The sequence below is a fragment of the Oncorhynchus tshawytscha genome, linkage group LG03, assembly GCF_018296145.1.
Source record: "Oncorhynchus tshawytscha isolate Ot180627B linkage group LG03, Otsh_v2.0, whole genome shotgun sequence".
Classification (NCBI taxonomy): domain Eukaryota; kingdom Metazoa; phylum Chordata; class Actinopteri; order Salmoniformes; family Salmonidae; genus Oncorhynchus; species Oncorhynchus tshawytscha.
The window spans coordinates 35,113,079-35,135,536 of NC_056431.1; the positions used below are offsets into that span (position 1 = coordinate 35,113,079).

A 22,458-nucleotide genomic window follows, 5' to 3' on the forward strand; every position below is an offset into this window, starting at 1 on the left:
CCTGTCATTATCTATGCAAAGTCACTTTAATAACTCTACCTACATTACATATTACCACAATTACCTCGACACCTGTGCCCCAGCACATTGACTCTGTACTGGTACTCCCTGTATATAGCCCCACTATTGTTATTTACTGCTGCTCTTTCATTATTTGTTATTCTTATCTCTTACTTTTTTTGTTGTATTTTCTTAAAAACTGCATTGTTGTTTCAGTGCTTGTAAGTAAGCATTTCACTGTTGTATCCGGCGCATGCGACTAATACAGTATAATTTGATACCTTAAAAAAGGTAGGGGTGTGGATCAGAAAATCAGTCAGTTAAAAAAAATGGTGTGCCACCATTTGCCACATGCATCGCAACACATCTCCTTCGTATATAGTTGATAAGGCTGTTGATTGTGGCCTGTGGAATGTTGTCCCAATCCTCTTCAATGAATGTGCGAAGTTGCTGGATATTGGCGGGCATTGGAACACGCTGTCGTACATGTCGATCCAGAGCATCCTAAATATGCTCAATGGGGAACATGTCTGGTATGCAGGCCATGAAGAAACTTGAAAGCCCCATGTCGCAAGGATCTGTACACAATTCCTAGAAACTGAAAATGTCCCGGGTTCTTCCAAGTGCAGTCGCAAAAACCATCAAGCGCTATGATGAAACTGGGTCCCATGAGGACCGCCACAGAAAAAAAGACCCAGAGTTACCTCTGCTGCAGAGGATAAGTTCATTAGCGTTGCCAGCCTCAGAAATTGCAGCCCAAATAAATGCTTCACAGAGTTCAAGTAACGGACACATCTCAACATCAACTGTTCAGAGGAGACTGAGTGAATCAGGCCTTCATGGTTGAATTGCTGCAAAGAAACCACTACTAAAGGACACCAATAAGAAGAAGAGACTTGCTTGGGCCAAGAAACATGCAATGGACATTAGACCGGTGGAAATCTGTGCTTTGGTCTGATGAGTCCAAATTTGAGATTTTTTGGTTCAAACCGCCATGTCTTTGTGAGACGCAGAGTTGAACGGATGATCTCCGCATGTGTGGTTCCCACCGTGAAGCGTGATGGTGTGGGGGTGCTTTGCCAGTGACACTGTCAGTGATCTATTTTGAATTCAAGACACAATTAACCAGCATGGCTACCACAGCATTCTGCAGCAATACGCCATCCCATCTGGTTTGTGCTTAGTGAAATAAAGAAGAACCTTGAATGAGTAGGTGTGTGAAAAAACTACTAATTGGTACTGTATGCCTTGAGAAGTTACAGCTCACACAAAATTCTGTCACCAGCTAGACCAGAACATTTTGCTTAGGGTAATTCAGATACAATCAGATATGTATGACTAGTTTGAACGTATGCTTTCAGTAAGCCAAGTAGCTGTCCATAAAGGGCAAAATGTGATTTAAATATCATGATGTAAGAGTGTTTTGTCATGGTGGATACATGTAATGTTACCTAGCAGTTCAGCATCACCACCGGCACCTCCACTAGCAAGTTAGACTCAGCGGGAGAGGGAGACAGGAAGCTTGGGTGGAGGGGAGCAGTGCCTCCACCGACAAAGTGCTTGGAGCAGGTGCAATTTGCAGTTCAAGAACAAGCAAACATATAACCCCTGGCTTGTCATGCAGAATTCAAAGTTGGGCTGTACAACATGCAAAAATGTAGGGAGTTTTGGTCTAGAAACGACTGTAGGGATTAAACTAGCAAAAGAGTGGGTGGAATGTATAGTAAATTAACATTCTATGTGTAACGGATGTGAAATGGCTAGCTAGTTAGCGGTTGTGCACGCTAATAGCATTTCAATCGGTGACGTCACTCGCTTTGAGACCTTGAAGTAGTGGTCAAAAGGGGGTGAGCAATGTAACAGTATAGACTTTACGCCCGTCCCCTCGCCGTGAACCAGGGACGCTCTGCACACGTCAACAGTCACCCTCAAAGCATCGTAGCCCATCGGCTCCACAAAAGCAAGGGGAACCACTACTTCAAGGTCTCAGAGCAAGTGAAGTCACTGATTGAAACGCTATTAGCGCGCACCACCGCTAACTAGCTAGCCATTTCACATCGGCTACATATGCATCAGACGTAAAAAAACAAAACAAGGATCTCTCAGAAAAAAAGTTTTTGGAACATGCCTGAACCAAGGCGCATTTGGTGGCAGCAAGCCTTGTAGACAAGGCTAAAGAGGACACCCAGGTTAAGACTCAAGATGAGAAAATAAATAGACACTACAGCCAGAGTCTTCAGAACAGCCTTAGAAGGAGGCTAAACATCACATTTACATGCCCACTCATGGCTTTGAGATAGAAGTTGAATCTCAGGAGTTAAATGGACTTGACATGGGGAGTCTTTGTGGGAGGTTTTGAAAACTAAGGTTGGTCCTTTACCTTCACAGCACAGAACAAGTTTGTAATAACTCTCTCACAAGGACTCTCCCCCCCTGCACTCACTATGTGTTCCGGGACCTCCCGATTTTCAAATTAAGCGCAGAACCTACTTCAATATTGTCATGGGTCAATATACACTGAATAAAAATATAAACGTAAAATGTAAAAAGGTCATATGTTTCATGAGCTGAAATAAAAAAGATCCCAGAAATGTTCCATGTGCACAAAAAGCTTATTTCTCTCTTATTTCACAGAAATGTGTTTACATCCTTGTTAGTGAGCATTTCTCCTTTGCCAAGATAATTCATCCACCTGACAGGTGTGGCATATCAAGAAGCTGATTAAACAACATGATCATAACACAGGTGCAGCTTGTGCTGGGGACAATAAAAGACCACTCTAAAATGTGTAGTTTTGTCACACGCCACAGATGTCTCAAGTTGAGGGAGCGTGCAATTGACATGGTGACTGCAGGAATGTCCCCCAGAGTTGTTGCCAGAGAATATAATTTTCATTTTTCTACCAGAAGCCGCCACCAACATTGTTTAAAAAAATGTGTCAGTCCTTCCAACTGGCCTCACAACAGAAGATCACGTGTATGGCGTTGTGTGGGTGAACTTTTTGCTGATGTCAACATTGGAAACAGTGCCACAATGTGGCGGTGGGGTTATGGTATGGGCAGGCATATTTTAGGGACAACGAACACAGTTGCATTTTATCGATGGCAATTTGAATGCACAGAAATACCATGACGAGATACTGAGTCCCATTTTTTTAAAGGTGACCAACAGATGCATATCTGTATTTCCAGTCATGTGAAATCCATAGATTGGGGCCTAATTTATTTAAATTGAACGATTTCCCCTACTGTAACTCAGTAGACATCTTTGAAATTGTTAGGTGTTGCATTTATATTTTTATTCAGTATCTTTATACAATACTTTTCATGGTAGCGAGCGAGATTGGGTCTAAGCTTCGGGTATCGTTATGGGAATAGCTTTTTAGGGTTGTTGCTGTTTTATCTCACACGCATTCATTCACTCACTCACTCAGGGCAAACCTTTCCCTACAGCTGGCAGTAGCTAGCTGTAACATTACAGGCATGGCGTCTTGCGAGTCATTCCATTTGGCCAACAAACAAACTTCAAAATGGTGATTTAATGACAAACCATGTAATTACTTAGGTAAACATATAAATGACATCTTAAACAAGGTTCTGGGAAGTTGTTTGTAACTGGCTAGTTGGCGTGTAGTGGTGACGTCAGACCATCTGTTTAAGTAGTCAATAGAAAAAAAATCCTGTCTATCATGTTAATTGATTGGGTTAAGTTGAACCGTCACTCCAAAACTAGTGGACCAATGGAGACTCATTGTCTACGCCTCCTTCTAAACCCCACCCTTCACTGAAAAAAAGCAAAGATATGAGTAGTGTAACCAAAAGGTAGTAAATCCAGGCAAGAGCGTAGGCAAATGGATTCAATATAACTGATTTTTGGGAAAGTTGAACTGAAAATTATTTTTGCATAAAATTATTTGCTTGCAAGTTTTGCTTTTTATATCATTGTTTTTGTTTACAATTCTATACATTTTGCTTTCAATTGTTTGTTTTTTGACTTAAACATCCATTATTTCCCCCTTCCTCGAAAATATCATGTTTACATTTTCAACTATATATTTAATGTTTACAATTTATGTTATTTTAAATGTAATACATATGGTGTAAAATTGGCCACATATATATCGCTCCTGGATGCTCCGGCTCAAGTCAAGCGCCATAGACCCGCAAACGTATTAAGCTAAATATATACTTTTTTTCCTGGCGTTCGATAACTCCCCCTTGTTCTGCCAACAACTTGAGCCCATCGCGCTCTTGCGGCAATGTTTGTAAACACAGAAAGGAGTCTATTGTTAGCCGTTCTATTGCTAATCAACAAGAGAGAAACGTGCTTATAGACAACTGCCATAACTACGCTTCGCCTATGGATAATAGCATGCTTTCGAATGCTGAAGATGACGAATTCCCCTCTTTACCGGTTACTCCGTGCAAACCTCCACCCTCCAAAAAACCCAACATGAACTCTGACATCGTGGCTACCCTCTCCTTACTCATCAACTCCAGGTGTGACGCCATTGAGAAAATGGTAGGCGCGAACACCATGGTTATCGAAGGCTTGAAAAAGACTGTGGAGTTTGCATGTGGTGAAATTAATGATGTGAAAACGAGAGTGGCAAAAGTTGAAGAAAATGTGGAAAGGGTGGAAAAGAATAACAATGTCTACCATAGACGTCTCACTGATCTGGAACAATACACAAGAAAATGGAACCTGAGACTCTACGGCTTGCCAGAGGTGGAGAATGAAGATGTGCGAGGAGAGGCTATCCGTATCTGCCAAGAAGTTTTGCCTGCAGAGAAGAACAAAGTTGGTGAGACCATCGACGTTGTACATCGCCTCGGCAGGAAGCAACAGCAAAATGATTCAAGACCCAGGGGTATCATCATCCTATTCACTACCAGATTCTACAGGGATGCTGTCTGGAAAGCTGCTAGGAAGAACGCCTTCCTTCAGAGCCATGGTATGCGTTTCGCCGAGCATCTCAGCCCGGAAGACATAGAAAGAAGAAACAAGTTGTGGCCAACGATCAAGATAGCACGAAGTGAGGGGAAGGCTGCTTACTTCGTCGGGGGAGGACGAGGTTTCATCAACGGTTCAGAAATCCATATTCCTCCCTAAAATCTCACCAGAAGGAACAGGTTGATGGTTTCAGCCATGGTATTCTCATTTTCCTTTTTTACCTAACAAGCATCAGGTGACTATTTTACAGGAATACTCAGGTATTTCAATTCATTAGTTTGTTCTTGTATGACCAGAAGTCCTATTTTGTTTACAAACTTACGATTGAAAGCTGAATTTATGTATACAGTAACTAAGAAACTGTTTTAAATGGCATACAGGTCTGCTCTGACTTTACACGGTTATTGTTCTATTTAGTTATTAATACTTATTTCCAAAAAAGGTCTTAGGAATGTTTATATGTAAAACATTTTGTTATTCAATTATTTTATGATCAGTTTTCATATGTACTTAAAATAGTAGGTTCCCTTTTATTTAAATTATTATTTGTTGTTTTATTTCTCAGAATAGTTCCTGATTACACTAAAGAGGGTTTTTAGTCTCTCTTACTACAAGAACCCTTGGTTTGGTCTTGAACATAATTTCCAGTTGAGTTGAATTTCAAAGGTTATGGAATAAGCTATTTTCACTTTAAATTGACTTAAATGGTGCAGATCTCGGTTCCTTATCGTTTACGTTCACTGCTCCTACGTCTTTGACTCATCCTACTACAGTTTATACTTTTATATAATCTTTGTTGTTTTGTCTTTGTCTATATTATCTCTTAATGCTAGGGGGTTACGAAACAGTGTGAAGTGCAAGGCCTTATTTTTATTTGCTAAACAATTTTGAACAGATTTTTGCTTTTTTCAAGAGTCTCACTCAATTTTGGCTGATGCCAACTTCTGGAGGTCACAGTGGGGTAACGTTATTTGGCTTTCCCATGGATCTGAACGCTCTACTGGTGTCACTACAATGAAAAATACCTTTGGTGGTAATATTCTACACTCGGAATGTGACCCCTTTGGTCACTTTATTTGTCTTGTGATCAGTTACAATGACATTACACTCATTACTGTAAACTTCTACGGGTACAACACCAAACATGAGAATGATGAGTTGCTTGAATCTATAGAGAAACATATACTTCATTGGTTATCTAAATTTCCCAATTCGTTATTATTGATAGGAGGGGACTTTTAATACTTTTTATGGAAAAGTTTGATCTTACTGATATATGGAGAGAGAGGTTTCCGGCCGAAAGATCATTCACTTGGAGTAACAAAACAGGCTCCAGACAATCCAGAATAGATTTTTGGCTTATATCCAAATGTATTGATAGTGAGTGTGTTACTACAAATATTTGTACTACTCCCCTCACAGACCATAAGGCTAGTTACATTGATATCAAAATATTTACCCCTGATACGAACCTTGGTAGAGCATCCTACTGGAAGCTAAATAGCTCATTATTAAATAATGATATAGTTACATTTGAGGTTAAAGATCTGCTCTCACACTTTTGGGAAAGGGCTTGTGAAGAAAAATCTTATTGCAAGAACTGGGAGCTCTTTAAATTTGAGGTGTCCAAATATCTTAGAAAATATGGTAGTAATCTTGCAAAGACCAGAAGAGCTGAGGAGGAAAAGGTGATCATTAAGATAACTTCCCTTTCTCAGAGGTCCCCAGCTGACCTCTTGGGGGAGGAGAAGATGGAACTAATTGAGTTACAAAATAAACTGGATAATATATATAAATTAAAAGCAGAAGGAGCCTTTATTAGATCTAGGAAAAAATGGATTGAGGAGGGAGAACAGAATTCATCCTATTTCTTTGCCTTGAGAAATTTCACTCTAAAAATAACACTATCCATAAGTTAAACATTGATGGTGTTTAAGTTTTATTACAGATGACCAAAAATTAATCAGTAAATACTGCAGCAATTTTTACAGAAAATTGTATAGCTCTACGTACTGTCAGGAATCCACAGATATGTTTTTTAACTCACTGAATAATGTTCACTCTATCAGTGATATAGAATCTAAACAGTGTGATGAACCCATCAAAGTTGAAGAGATTATAGAGTCTATCAAACATCTAAAGAACAATAAATCACCAGGTGTTGATGGAATTACATCAGAATTTTACAAATTATTTTCTGAACAAGTAGCTCCCTTCCTATTTGAAGTCTTTTTAGAGAGTATTAAAAACAATGTTCTCCCTCCTACAATGAGTCAGGGGTTAATAACACTGATACCTAAACCTAAAAAAGAAGTGCCGCTCATCGATAACTGGCGTCCAATTTGTCTTCTTAATAATGACTATAAGATATTACCCTCACTACTTGCAAAAATAATTAAAGAAGTCCTGGATGCAATCATTGATGAAACAGTCTGGCTTCATGAGGAACAGACATATTTCTAACAATGTCAGACTAGTATTAGACGTACTTGACTACTCAGACCTAATAACTGAGGATAGCTTCATATTATTTTTAGATTTTTATAAAGCATTTTGAGTTAAAGAGAGGAATTAGGCAAGGTTGTCCTATCTCTCCGTACCTGTTTTTATTAATCACCCAACTTCTTGCAAATTCTTTAAATAATAGTCCTGTACAAGGTATTTCCATAGCTGGTAAAGAAATTATTATAAGCCAGCTGGCTGACGATACTACACTTTTTCTGAAAGACGCTAACCAAATTCCCATATCGATCAATGTGATTACAATCCTTTTCCAAAGCGTCTGGTCTATATCTTAACATTAAGAAATGTGAACTCATGGCTGTCAATGATTGTGTGACACCTTCATATTATGGTATTCCAGTAAAAGAAGAACTTACATATTTAGGCATAACCATTACAAAGGATCAGAAGTCTAGAGGCTTACTAAATTTGAACCCTCTTATTAAAAAACCCCAGAAGAAACTAAATCAATGGCTACAGAGGGACTTATCTTTAAAAGGTAGAGTCCTAATAACCAAGGCTGAAGGTATCTCTAGACTAACATATGGTGCTCTATCTTTATATCTTGACCGTAAAATAAGCAAGGAGATAGACCAGATGCTTTTCAACTTTCTTTGGAGAAACCGTACCCATTACATTAGGAAAACTGTTGTAATGAACACTTATGAGAATGGTGGGATGAATTTGCTGGATTTTACTACTTTAAATAATACTTTTAAGATCAATTGGATAAAACAATTCCTAAGAAGATCCACTTTTATCTGGAATTTTATTCCTCATCATGTCTTCTCTACTTTTGGTGGCCTTAACTTCATGTTGTTTGCAATTATAATATTGACAAAGTTCCAGTGAAACCTTCTGCATTTCATCTTGTCATGGTCCTTAATTTATAAACACAATTTTTCTCCACACAGATATTATATATGGAATAATCGGAATATATTGTATAAAAATACCTCTCTGTTTTTAGAATATTGGTTCCGAAATAATATCCTATTGGTGAGCCAACTGGTAAATGCAGAGGGTCTTTTACTCAGTTATAAAGCATTCTTATCACTTTACAAGTTCCCTGTAACACCTAAAGATTTTGCAATTGTTTTAGATGCCATTCCCTCAGGTGTTGCTATGTTATTCAGGAACATGTCAAGACCTGACCCTCAGAGCCTACCTTCTGTTGACCCTGTTGACTCATCAGTAGGAAAGATTTGTTTCTCTTTTGGTCCATTCCGCAACAGAGCGATACGATACGAAAATTATTCATAAATATTATCCTGCCAACCACTATACAGTGCCTTGCGAAAGTATTCGGCCCCCTTGAACTTTGCGACCTTTTGCCACATTTCAGGCTTCAAACATAAAGATATAAAACTGTATTTTTTTGTGAAGAATCAACAACAAGTGGGTCACAATCATGAAGTGGAACGACATTTATTGGATATTTCAAACTTTTTTAACAAACAAAAACTGAAAAATTGGGCGTGCAAAATTATTCAGCCCCCTTAAGTTAATACTTTGTAGCGCCACCTTTTGCTGCGATTACAGCTGTAAGTCGCTTGGGGTATGTCTCTATCAGTTTTGCACATCGAGAGACTGAAATCTTTTCCCATTCCTCCTTGCAAAACAGCTCGAGCTCAGTGAGGCCGTCATTGAAAATAAGAATTTGTTCTTAACTGACTTGCCTAGTTAAATAAAGGTAAAATAAAAATAAAAATCGTACCCTACAAAAAGAAATTGAACTGTATTTTAAGACGGTTAAATGCTCTACTAACAAAAAAGCTGTTAGAATTGTAAGTATATGCATGTCCCTTAAGGTCCTTGTGTAATTGTAATGTGATATTGTACCCCCTAGCTCGATTGTCTATTGTTTGTAATCTATGTACGCTTGTGTTCCCTCATGTGCTTTATGTATTGATTTGATATTAATAAAAATAAAAAATTTAAAAATGTTTAGCTCTCCAAGAATAGGGTTGGAGAGCCTGTACTAGAAGTTCTCAGGTTAAGGTTACACAAAGCAACTTTAACGCAATTTTAGTTGGTGACATCCTCTCAAGCAACTTTGCTGTAACCTGAAGCAACTCAAATGGCCTGCAACTGGCAAACAAATTGAAGCTGCGTGTTTGAGAGTTCCAAACTCACCCCAGGTCATCTGTTGCATTACGTCGTGGTTTCACAAATTATTTGTTTTTCCAACTGTTTGGTTATTGTAACAGAGATGTGTGTTCTCGAAATTACATGTATTGACTGTTAAACTATGTACACAAATTTGCATACATCTTGTTTTTATTGGCTGTTGCTGCAACTAGTTGCACAAAGTTGAAAAGTTGCAGATGAGTTACTTATTAGTTGCAAGAGGGTGTTGGTGTTTCATGAAGCAAACAAGAAGCAACTAAAATAGAATGCAAGTTGTGTCCTGTAATGGCAGCCATACAATCAACCTCATTGGTTTAATAGGAATGGGCTGGCAGTCTACACTGTTCTTCAAGGAAATGCAATGTGGCGGAAATTGTTAAAAGTAGTCCTTGTGCATAGAGTTGTATGGGTTGTGTAAATAAGCAATCATTCGTTTATGTTTTTACATACATTTTAAAGTGAAACATCTGAGTCTCGCGTAATTCCGTTACTATGGAATTGCACTGAAGCCTTCTGTACAGGAATGGGCGTGGTTGAGAGGAGGAGGAATGTCGCGTCGCTTCCTTAGCAACCAAAATGGCAAGTGGCAACAGCTCGCCGTCGAGAAATATACTTACTTGGCTGATTTTAGCTATGAAAGAAACCAGATAAACGCCACATTTGATGGGCAAACAATTGCTAGATACTTGTAAAAAAAAGTTATTAGCAGGTTTTGCAAAGAAGGGGCATGCAGGTTTCTTAGTTGTAGCGTTTTGCGAAAGTTGTGGTGACATTATTTTATGTGCTGCTAACGTTACCCCCTCTAACTAACGTTGGCTGACTTCGACCAGTTCTTGAAACGGTTACAAAGTTACATTTGTTTAAATAGCGCAATCACTAGTATGTAGAGGTAAACATTTCTTTACATTCTTCAACATGGAAACTCAGGTGAGTTTGCTCTAACATGACCCACATAATGTTAGCTAAGTTACTAAAGTTGGTTGAGATGGAACCTGAACGGAAAAAGGTTGAATCCTGTGTTAAATTGAAACAATAGCTTTTGATGACTTTGTAAATAGCATCAGGGCTGGGCCTGGTTATTAATTTGCTGCTCTGTTTAACCTACCCTTTGGCATGACTCAACAATCATTCTCACATTGGTAATATTCATTGGAAAATATCAAAGCGAAGCAGGGCTGGGCTTGGTTTAAAACCGTGGATGGGAGACCAAAAGGTAGCTTTAGATAGACATTCTCCAGTAAGAGGTGCCTCCCAGCCTATTGTTATTTTTTTTCCCTGATAGTGTACATAACGTTGAAGATCTGACGTTGTCTTAAAGGTACAAATTAAACATATTTTATACAAGGTTTGTCTATGTTAAAATTTGGTTACCATGATGACATAATCCTGTGGTTGAAATTGAATCCTGAAAACATTTGACGTCTTCTGGCTGGGGGAGTTTTGTTAAGTGCGCTAACATGCATCACTTGCGGTACCGTTTTGGAAATATAAGGTCAGAACGAATCTTTCATGTCAGCGAGAAATTGTTTTTGAAATAGGGTTTCCACGGCCATATTTCAGAGTCGACTACCTATGCTAATGATATATCTGCAACTCTGAACAGCTGTGTGTAACCAGAAGACTTATTGTCACTGAAAAATACTGTCAGCGGCAACTGTGTTAAAACAGTTAAAACAGTAAGTGTATATTCTGCTTTGTGAAATTATTTTGATGTGATATCAAAGTAGAGACCTTTATGTTTTTAGAACCATACCGCATTATTCGATTCATTTTTAGATGTAAACTCCTCTCACTGTCAACTGCATTTATTTTCAGCAAACTTAACATGTGTAAATATTTGTATGAACATAACAAGATTCAACAACTGAGACATAAACTGAACATGTTCCACAGACATGTGGCTAACAGAAATGGAATAATGTGTCCCTGAACAAAAGGGGGGTCAAAATCAAAAGTAACAGTCAGTATCTGGTGTGGCCACCAGCTGCATTAAGTACTGCAGTGCATCTCCTCCTCATGGTCTGCATCATATTTGCCAGTTCTTGCTGTGAGATGTTAATCCACTCTACCACCAAGGCACCTGCAAGTTCCCAGACATTTCAGAGGGGAATGGCACTAGCCTTCACCCTCCGATCCAACAGGTCCCAGATGTGGTTAATGGGAATGAGACCCGGGCTCATCGCTGGCCAAGGCAGAACACTGACATTCCTGTCTTGCAGGAAATCATGCACAGAACGAGCAGTATGGCTGGTGGCATTTTCATGCTGGAGGGTCATGTCAGGATGAGCCTGTAGGAAGGGTACCACATGAGGCAGGAGGATGTCTTCCCTGTAACGCACAGCATTGAGATTGCCTGCAATGACAACAAGCTCAGTCCAATGATGCTGTGACACACCGCCCCAGACCATGACGGACCCTCCACCTCCAAATCGATCCCGTTCCAGAGTACATTGCGGACAATCTGAGCACTGATGGAGGGATTGTGCATTCCTGGTGTAACGCGGGCAGTTGTTGTTGCCATCCTGTACCTGTCCCTCAGGTGTTATGTTTGGATGTACCGATCCTGTGCAGGTGTTGTTACACGTGGTTTGCCCCTGTGAGGACGATCAGCTGTCCATCCTGTCTCCCTGTAGCGTTGTCTTGGGCGTCTCACAGTACGGACATTACAATTTATTGCCCTGGCCACATCTGCAGTCATCATACCTCCTTGCAGCATGCCTAAGGCATGTTCACGCAGTTGAGCAGGGACCCTGGGCATCTTTCTTTTGGTGTTTTTCAGAGTCAGTAGAAAGGTCTCTTTAGTTGTCCTAAGTTTTCATAACTGTGACCGTAATTGCCTACCGTCTGTAAGCTGAGTGTGTTAACAACCGTTCCACAGGTGCCTGTTCATTAATTCTTTATGGTTCATTGAACAGGCATGGGAAACAGTGTTTAAACCCTTTACAATGAAGATCTGTGAAGTTATTTGGATTTTTATGGATTATCTCTGAAAGACAGGGTCCTGAAAAAGGGACGTGTCTTTTTTTGCTGAGTTTAGTATTTGGTTGTTTTGGCAGCCATAGCCAATTAGCCTCTAAACAGAACATGTATGGTCCTTGGACTATAAGGAGTAACGTTAGGCTCTTTTTGTCCATTATTCAGTTAAGGAACAGCAGGACAGACTGGCTTAAAATACGTTTTGAAGCTACATTATTTGTTTACAAAGATTGAAATTACAACAAAAACAAACATTTGCATAATATTGTTATGTACCCTATACAGTACCTTGGTACCTAGGCTGTAATTACATTCTTCAGCAATCAATGGATATACAGTCATTTGAAAAAGTAAATACACCCCCTGGAAAGTAATTATTATTTGTTTTTAACATATTTGGACACATGGATATTTGAGCTAAATTCCAACCACATTCATCGATAAAGGTAACCCAATTTAACAAATCACAAAAACAACCCAAAATTTTTGAAAATGTTATGTAATTAAAATAAACAAAAATGCAATTTCCTTATGTGGAAAAATGTAATACACCCCTACCTTTACCATCACATAAAATGGCTGAAATTAGAATCAGGTGCACCAAAACAGGTGCAAATGATTAGAAAATCATTAGAGTAACTTAGTCTGGTTGGTTTTAACCATATGGGTGTGTGATAACACATCATGCCACTATCAAAATACCTTTCCGAGGCCCTTAGAAGAAAGATTATTCATGCCCGCGAGTCTGGGAGGAATTACAAATCCAGTTCCAAGTTTTTTGAAATACATCATTCCACTGTCCGATTGATCATCTACAAATGGAGAAAATTCCAGACCACTGGCAATCTACCTAGGACAGGTCGTCCCACCAAATTCAGCCTAATAGCTGACCGAAAGATGCTCATAGACGTCTTAAAGAACCCCAGGGTAACATCAAGGGATCTACAGGCCTCTTGCCACAATCAATGTCAAAGTGCATGAGTCAACTGTCAGAAAGAGACTAGACAAACTTGGCCTACATGCGAGGTCAGGAAGGAAGAAGCCTCTGCTCTCAAAAAATAATATTAAGACACAACTGACATCTCCAGACAACGCCTGGGTAAAGGCCAAACTACTGGAACAATGTGATCTGGACAGGCGAAAACAAAACACTGCCTTTGAACAGAAGAACCTCCTACCAACAGTAAAGTGTGGAGGCGGTGGCATTATGGTTTTGGGGCTGCTTCAGGGCCTGGCCAACTTGCCATCATTGAGTCAACCATGAATTCCATATTGTACCAGAGAATTATTCAGGAGAATGCTAGGCCATCTGTCAAAAAGCTGAAGCTGAACCGTACGTGGATCTTGCAACAGGACAATGATCCAAAACAAACAGCAAAACTAAAACAGAATGTCTCAAAGAGAAGAAATGTGGGGTTATGGAATGGCCGAGTCAAAGCCCAGATCTCAATCCTGCCAAAATGCTGTGGGTGGACTTGAAGCGGGCCATGCATGCAAGAAAGCCCTCAAACATGACACAATTGAATCAGTACTGTAAAGAAGAATGCGCAAAAATTCCTCCCAGTCGATGTAAAAGACTGATACAGTTACTAGAAACGGCTACATTAAGTTATTTCAGCCAAAGCGGGCAACACCAGCTATTGAAACTAGCAATGTACTTATTTTTTCTGCATTTCTTTTGATTTTCGTTTAATAAAGTATAATCTTTCATATATTCAGTGGGGAGAACAAGTATTTGATACACTGCCTATTTTGCAGGTTTTCCTACTTACAAAACATGTAGAGGTCTGTTATTTTTTATCATAGGTACACTTTAACTGTGAGAGACGGAATCTAAAACAAAAATCCAGAAAATCACATTGTATGATTTTTAAGTAATTAATTAGCATTTTATTGCATGACATACGTATTTGATCACCTACCAACCAGTAAGAATTCCGGCTCTCACAGACCTGTTAGTTTTTCTTTAAGAAGCCCTCCTGTTCTCCACTCATTACCTGTATTAACTGCACCTGTTTGAACTTGTTCCCTGTATAAAAGACACCTGTCCACACACTCAATCAAACAGACTCCAACCTCTCCACAATGGCCAAGACCAGAGAGCTGTGTAAGGACATCAGGGTTACAATTGTAGACCTGCACAAGGCTGGGATGGACAATAGGCAAGCAGCTTGGTGAGAAGGCAACAACTGTTGGCGCAATTATTAGAAAATGGAAGAAGTTCAAGATGATGGTCAATCAACCTCATCAACCTCATCAACCTGATCAAGTCAGCACATGTACAGGCCCATCTGAAGTTTGCCAATGACCATCTGGATGATCCAGAGGGGGAATGGGAGAAGGTCATGTGGTCTGATGAGACAAAAATAGAGCTTTTTGGTCTAAACTCCACTCGCTGTGTTTGGAGGAAGAAGAAGGATTAGTACAATCCCAAGAACACCATCCCAACCGTGAAGCATGGAGGTGGAAACATCGTTCTTTGGGGATGCTTTTCTGCAAATGGGACAGGACGACTGCACCGTATTGAGGGGAGGATGGATGGGGCCATGTATCGCGAGATCTTGGCCAACAACCTCATTCCCTCAGTAAGAGCATTGAAGATGGGTCGTGGCTGGGTCTTCCAGCATGACAACGACCCGAAACACACAGCCAGGGCAACTATAAGGAGTGGCTCCGTAAGAAGCATCTCAAGGTCCTGGAGTGGCCTAGCCAGTCTCCAGACTTGAACCCAATAGAAAATCTTTGGAGGGAGCTGAAAGTCCGCATTGCCCAGCGACAGCCCCGAAACCTGAAGGATCTGGAGAAGGTCTGTATGGAGGAGTGGGTCAAAATCCCTTCTGCAGTGTGTGCAAACCTGGTCAAGAACTACAGGAAACGTATGATCTCTGTAATTGCAAGCAAAGTTTTCTGTACCAAATATTAAGGTCTTGCTTTTCTGATGTATCAAATACTTATGAAATCCTAATGAATTACTTAAAAATCATACAATGTGATTTTCTGGATTTTTGTTTTAGATTCCGTCTCTCACAGTTGAAGTGTACCTATGATAACAATTACAGACCTCTACATGCTTTGTAAGTAGGAAACACTGCAGATTTAGCAGGTTATCAAATACTTGTTCTCTCCACTGTACCAGTCAAAAGGTTGGACACATCCAGGGTTTTTCTATATTTCTACTATTTAATACATTTTAGAATCATCGTGAAGACATCAACTATGAAATAATAAATATGGAATCATGTAGTAACCAAAAAAAGTGACAAAACTAAATATATTTTATATTTTAAATTCTTCAAAGCAGCCACCCTTTGCCTTGATTAGAGCTTTGCACACTTGGCATTCTTTCAACCAGCTTCAACTGGAATGCTTTTCCAACAGTCTTGAAGGAGTTCCCACATAATATGCTGAACACTTGTTGGCTGCTTTTCCTTTACTCTGCGGTCCAACTCATCCCAAACCATCTCAATTGGTTTGAGGTCGGGTGATTGTGTAGACCAGGTCATCTGATGCAGCACTCCAACACTCTCCTTCTTGGTCAAATAGCCCTTACACAGCCTGGGGGTGGGTTGGGTCATTGTCCTGTTGAAAAACAAATGATAGTCCCACTAAGCGCAAACCAGATGGGATGGCGTATCGCTGCAGAATGCTGTGGTAGCCATGCTGGTTAAGTGTGCCTTGAATTCTAAATAAATCACTGACAGCGTCACCAGCAAAGCACCCCCACACCATCACACCTTCTCCATACTTCACGGTGGGATCCACACCTGCGGAGATCATCCATTCACCTTCTCTGCATCTCACAAAGACACTGCGGTTGGAACCAAACATCTAAAATTGGACAGATTTTCAGCTGTCTAAAGTCCATTACTCATGTTTCTTGGCCCAAGCAAGTCTCTTCTTATTATTGGTGTCCTTTCGTAGTGGTTTCTTTGCAGCAATTCGAGCATGAAGCATTCACGCAGTCTCCTCTGAACAGTTGATGTTGAGATGTATCTGTTACTTGAACTCTGTGAAGCATTTATTTTGGCTGCAATTTCTGAGGCTGGCAACTCTAATGAACTTATCCTCTGCAGCATAGGTAACTCTGGGTCTTCCTTTCCTGTGGTGGTCCTCATGAGAGCCAGTTTCATCATAGTGCTTAATGGTTTTTGTCACTGCACTTCAAGAAACGTTCAAAGTTCTTGAAATTTTCTGGATTGACTGACCTTCATTTCTTAAAGTAGTGATGGACTGTCATTTCTCTTTAGCTTATTTGAACTGTTCTTGCCATAATATAGACCTGGTATTTTACCAAATATGTTTATTTGGTAAAACTACACAACTGATTGGCTCAAACGCATCAAGAAGGAAAGAAATTCCACAAACTTTTAACTGTTCAGACCTGTTAATTGAAATGCATTCTAGGTGACCACCTTATGAAGCTGGTTGAGATATTGCCAAGAGTGTGCAAAGCTTTTTTGTTTACTACATGATTCCATGTGTGTTATTTCGTAGTTTTGATGTCTTCATTATTATTCTACAATGTCAAAAATTATTCCCATAATGTCAAGCAAAGAGGCACTGGGTTTGAAGGTAGGCTGTGAAATACATCCACAGGTACACCTCCAATTGACTCAAATAATGTCAATTAGCCTACCAGAAGCTTCTAAAGCCATGACATAATTTTCTGGAATTTTCCAAGCTGTTTAAAAGCACAGTCAACTTAGTGTATGTAAACTTATGACCCACTGGAATTGTGAAGCAGTGAATTATAAGTGAAATAATCTGTCTGTAAACAATTGTTGTAAAAAGTACATGCAAAGTAGATGTCCTCACCGACTTGCCAAAAGTATAGTTTGCTAACAAGACATTTGTGGAGTGGTTGATAAACACATTTTAATGACTCCAACCTAAGTGTTTGTAAACTCCCGACTTCAGCTGTATATATATATATATATATAGTGCTTTTGGAAAGTATTCAGACTCCTTGACTTTGTCCATATTTTGTTACATTACAGCCTTATTCTAAAATGGGTTAAAACAATTGTTAACATTTCATCAATCTATGCACTATACCCCATTATGACAAAGCAAAAACAGGTTTCATTCCCTTTCCTCAGTACTTTGTTGAAGAAACTTTGGCAGAGATTACAGTCTTGAGCCTTCTTGGATATGACACTACAAGCTTGGCACGCCTGTATTTGGGAAGTCTCTCCCATTTTTCTCTGCAGATGCTCTCAAGCTTTGTCAGGTTGGATTGGGAGCGTCGCTGTACAGCTATTTTCAGGTCTGTCCAGAGATGTTAGATCGGGTTCAAGTCCGGGCTATGGTTGGCACTCTCAAGAACATTCCGAGACATGTCCTGAAGCCACTCCTGCATTGTCTTGGCTGTGTGCTTAGGGTCGTTGTCCTGTTGGAAGGTGAACCTTCGCCCCAGTCTGAGGTCCTGAGCACTCTGGAGCAGGTTTTCCTCAATGATCTCTCTCTACTTTTCTCCGTTCATCTTTCCCTCGATCCTGACTAGGCTCCCAGTCCCTGCCTCTGAAAAACATCCTCACAGTATGATTCTTCCCCCACCATGCTTCACCGTAGGGATGGTGCAAGGTTTCCTCCAGACGTGACGCTTTGCATTCAGGAAGCCAAGTTCAATCTTGGTTTCATCAGACCAGAGAATCTTGTTTCTAATGGTCTGAGAGTCCTGTGCTCAATTTCGAGTCTCATAGCAAAGCGTCTGTATACTTATGTAAATATGGTGTTTCTGTTTCTTATTTTTAATACATTTAAATTTTTTTTTGAAGAACCTGTTTTCACTTTGTCATTCTGGGGTATTGTGTATGGATTGATGAGGGGAACATTTAATTTTAGAAAAATGATCTAACAAAATGTGGAAAAAGTCAAGGGGTCTGAATAATTTCCGATTGTTACTCAGTGACATTTGTCATGTCCAGCTAGCCACCTAGGTCCGAATGACAGTGTTCAACGTTCTCTTCACAGAAGTCTTTGCATAATAAGAAGCTGCCCAAGATCCCTGACAGTCCAAACCGCCTCCTACCACAACTTCCACAGGTACGCTGCCTAACATCAGTCTCCCAGGCTTTGGCAATTGCTAACCAGTAAGCCTATGTAACAGACGAGTTTGTCCAATATAGGCTAAGCATAATGTCTTGGTTTTGCTTCATAGAAAGTGTGGGTGGTGTAACTCAAATAACTAACCATCTAATTGTTACAATTCCAATTATTTTTTATTTATTAGTCCCATACTCTCTCGTTTTGCACTAAACTATTCATTTATATCTGTCTTCAAAGATCCGCTCCAAACCCCAGTGGCAGGAGACAGCTCCTGCCTTTGTCCTGCAGCCGCCAGTCAGAGGAGAGTCCCATGGCTTTGGGGCGGCAGTTAGACTGTCCAGTAAGTTATGTTCTCACTGATATAGGCTAGTAGCAAATAGGACATAGTTTCAAATTCGTTATAGTTTTTCAAACATAATTAACCAAAGGTGACTCAAATGGAGAACAGCATATTGTATGTTGCAATCAATGAGTAGACATAGCTCCTTACAATAACAACAATACTTTTTGAACATACACACACCCTCCACAAACTGTAAATTCAGCTGTAAAAAAATTATGGATTTTATAACTGACTTCCCTCACCATGTTTTTTTCTTAGCCTCACATACTGTAACTGCGTGGAATATAATCCCTTCACCCCAATGCCCCATATGTTTCTTTGTGACCTATATGATAAAGTCCATCCACTGTAACTGTGTGGAGAAGGCAATGCTATGCTTTATAATCCCCCCTATAAGTGTCTTATGTGACCTATAATGACGTGTCTCCACTGTAGGAGATGTGCTGGGTGGAGGGTCGGGGACCAGGCGTTACCAGAGCCTGAGCAGAGGCCTGGAGGACTCCCAGAGCAGAGAGGCCGGCCTGTCATCAGAGTCCTCCAAACATCGCAGCAGTAGCCACACTCAGCCCAAAAAAGACCGGGAGCAGTTCCGCAGTGCCCTGGTCGGCATAATCCTGTGAGTCCAATCAAATAATCAATCAATCCATACATTGCCTATTCATCCCCTTCCATCCAAGCATCCACATACCGACTCACCCGACGTTCGGTAGCACTTTTCACTGAAATACAACATTCTCCTTTCACTAAATTACCCCGTGTTTCAGGCAGCATGAATCTGCCAGTGGCAAAACCATTGTGGAGGACAGTCACCCCCCTACCTGTGGGTCCCCCACAGCTACAGAGAAGGATATCCTGGTAAGGGAAGGTGACATTTTGGTATAGATTGTTAATTAATAGGTCCAAATATGAATGTAGCAACTGTGGATTAGCTCTTTAATGTGTCTTATCTTTTTATGTCCACCTTGTCAGAGATATTACTATTACATCCGCAATGGGATCGACACAGAGCATGTGGCAGCCATGGAGGACTCCTGGCTGGAGAATGTTCTGGACCTGGTGCCCACTCACCTGAAGAGGCTGACTAGGACCATAGAGCTGCTATCAGATGAGATGAAGGAGGACTACCTGCTCAGTGTGAAGAAAGCCATCGGTACCTAACCCAACACAAATCCATCTGTGTTCTTTAAATTATCATTAAGACATATCTGTCTGTAGACTCAGATTTTTCTCTAGATTCTGTTCTAAAATGTGCATATCTATTATTAGTCTTTTGCTGCACAGTAATTAGTCATGTTGTTTTGTTGCCGCTGTTTGCAGTGGATTTCGTACTTCGGGACCCGAGGGAAAACGATGAAGACAAGGTCAAAGATGTTCCTCCTCACAGAGTTGAGTAAGTCCCATAGAATGTGACAATGTGTGCAGTACTTTGAAACACACTTGGTCCTATTACATGGACAGAAACCACATGGGCTCAGATTAATTGCCTATAGAAAAAAAGGAATGTCTCCTTAGTGTTTTGTTGCTCTCGAACTTGGTTGTTTAATAAAGAAACATTTTGACCGTCATGGTCTTCAGTTACTTGACGAAGACCATGTTGGTTGAAATGTTCTAAGTAGCCTTTTTTGTCAAATTGTATTCCTCTTAAAAATATTAAACTTCTTCTTATCCTCTTTTCCTTGCTGTACATCATTTAAGAATGGAGGTGGTCCCTAAACCATGGAACAAATCATTCCTTCATGCCCAAAAGAGGATGAGAGACAAGTTGCATTCCATCAACCCCACTATGCTATCAGTGCTGGACCTGTGGCATGTGTCTTTCAAGTGAGAACACTTCTATCATATCCTTCTATCCTATTCTTATAGTCTTATTTCTTTCTATATTTTTCTTCTCTTTCACTGTCCCAAGCCTTTATATTCAGTATTGCCATCCTTTCTGCTCTATGTCTGCCTCTCTTTTTCTTTACTCACTCACCCCCTGCATTCTCCTTGTAGGAAGATGCGTCTCATCGATGTTGAGGAGTTCCAGAACAGGCAGGAGTCTATGGAGCTCTCCATCTTCCAGCATCTAGTCACCAGACACATTGAGTGTGCCAAGGACATCCTCCTCAAAAAGTATGAGTACATATAATAGAGTAGGTCCCCACTGGGCTAGAACCAGTGACCTGCATACCAACACTTTACACTTACATTTCCTGTCACCCCACAAAAGCCATGTCCCTTGCTGAAAAAGGAAACAACTACTTCAGGTCTCAGGAGGATTGATGTCACTTGCAGGATGAATACTACAAGTGCACTGCTAACTAGCAAGCGATTCCACATGGACTTTTGTTAGGTTCTGACAAACAGTGAAAAACTAACAGACAAGTAGTCAAAGCTCAAACCATGTTTATTCACCCACTGGGACAAAAGGCTGCAAAGACAAAGACATGTTTACTCAAGCCCATATATTTATACCCTCCTAGGCGGAGTCCACTCCTTGCAACTCTAGACAGCCAATGCATCTCTGTTGCTAGGCAAGACCTTAAGTGGGGACTGTTCCTTCTCACTTCATGTGACCTGACCTCGGCCCGAATCCTCACTCCTTCTTAAATCACGGCTGTCCTACCTTATCTGTTACTGAAACCAGACGGTTAACATTTTCCTCTCCCTATAGGATCCTTGAGATTTAACAATAACATGTTCAAACAGAATATAAGCTCTCTGCACTCCTCCTTCCTCTCTCAGTAACTTTCCATACACCTAGTTGTTATCCCTCCATTGACCTCAACATATACATTCATTATACAGCAATCAAATAAATTCTAAGTTCTAATATGGTAACATGAAAAAACATATTTCATGCTATAATCCAACACTTGATACCAGTGGAGGCTGCTGAGGGGAGGACAGCTCATTATAATGGCTGGAACAGAGCAAATGGAATGGCATCATGGAAACCATAGGTGTTTCTCAAAATGCATACTACCGTGCTCTGAGCACGCAAATTGGGGCATGGCAGTGTCAGAGTATGAGTAAAAATCAAGGTATGTGAAATGGAGCACGCATTCGAGAAGCGTACTTCGTTTGTAAATATTTTAAAGCATGCATCGATACAATCTTCAATGGAAAGTATGCAAAGAAATATGACGCAGTAAAGTAAAAAATGACGCACGATTTCTTGAAATCAATGGCGGACATTATATGAGCTGAAGCGATAATGAAATGCTGACTATTCACATGTCATATGTTGCCTGACAACACTATTTTATCTTGATACGTTAATAAATACATGCTGTGTTAGTTTTGGCATGTTTACCTGCCTACGTACTATAGATCGCAAGGCCATGAGTCAATAGGGCTAACTGTCTAGCTACTACTGTTAGCTAGCCAGAAAGCCACAAAGAATTGTTAGGTAGCTACCCAAGAAGAATTGACATCTATCTTGCATAATATTTGATTTTTTGTTATTTTTTACTTGTTAAACAACCTGACTAGATAGATTTTTACGATTCACATATAGCTAGCTG

General features: G+C 40.1%; 1 protein-coding gene across 3 annotated transcripts in view; it reads left to right on the forward strand.

The window, feature by feature from the left end:
* Positions 1 to 10,163: 10,163 nt before the first annotated feature.
* dnah7 (dynein, axonemal, heavy chain 7) overlaps positions 10,164 to 22,458 on the forward strand; it is a 228,584-nt gene continuing 216,289 nt past the window's right edge. For all 3 annotated transcript variants that reach the window (XM_042314994.1, XM_024403140.2, XM_042315009.1), the window contains exons 1-9: positions 10,164 to 10,512; positions 18,535 to 18,606; positions 18,847 to 18,949; positions 19,388 to 19,568; positions 19,717 to 19,807; positions 19,922 to 20,102; positions 20,270 to 20,342; positions 20,648 to 20,773; positions 20,945 to 21,064. In XM_042314994.1, coding sequence (XP_042170928.1) covers positions 10,501 to 10,512; positions 18,535 to 18,606; positions 18,847 to 18,949; positions 19,388 to 19,568; positions 19,717 to 19,807; positions 19,922 to 20,102; positions 20,270 to 20,342; positions 20,648 to 20,773; positions 20,945 to 21,064 — 959 coding nt within the window. In that variant the 5' untranslated portion in view covers positions 10,164 to 10,500. The remainder of the gene's footprint in view (positions 10,513 to 18,534; positions 18,607 to 18,846; positions 18,950 to 19,387; positions 19,569 to 19,716; positions 19,808 to 19,921; positions 20,103 to 20,269; positions 20,343 to 20,647; positions 20,774 to 20,944; positions 21,065 to 22,458) is intronic.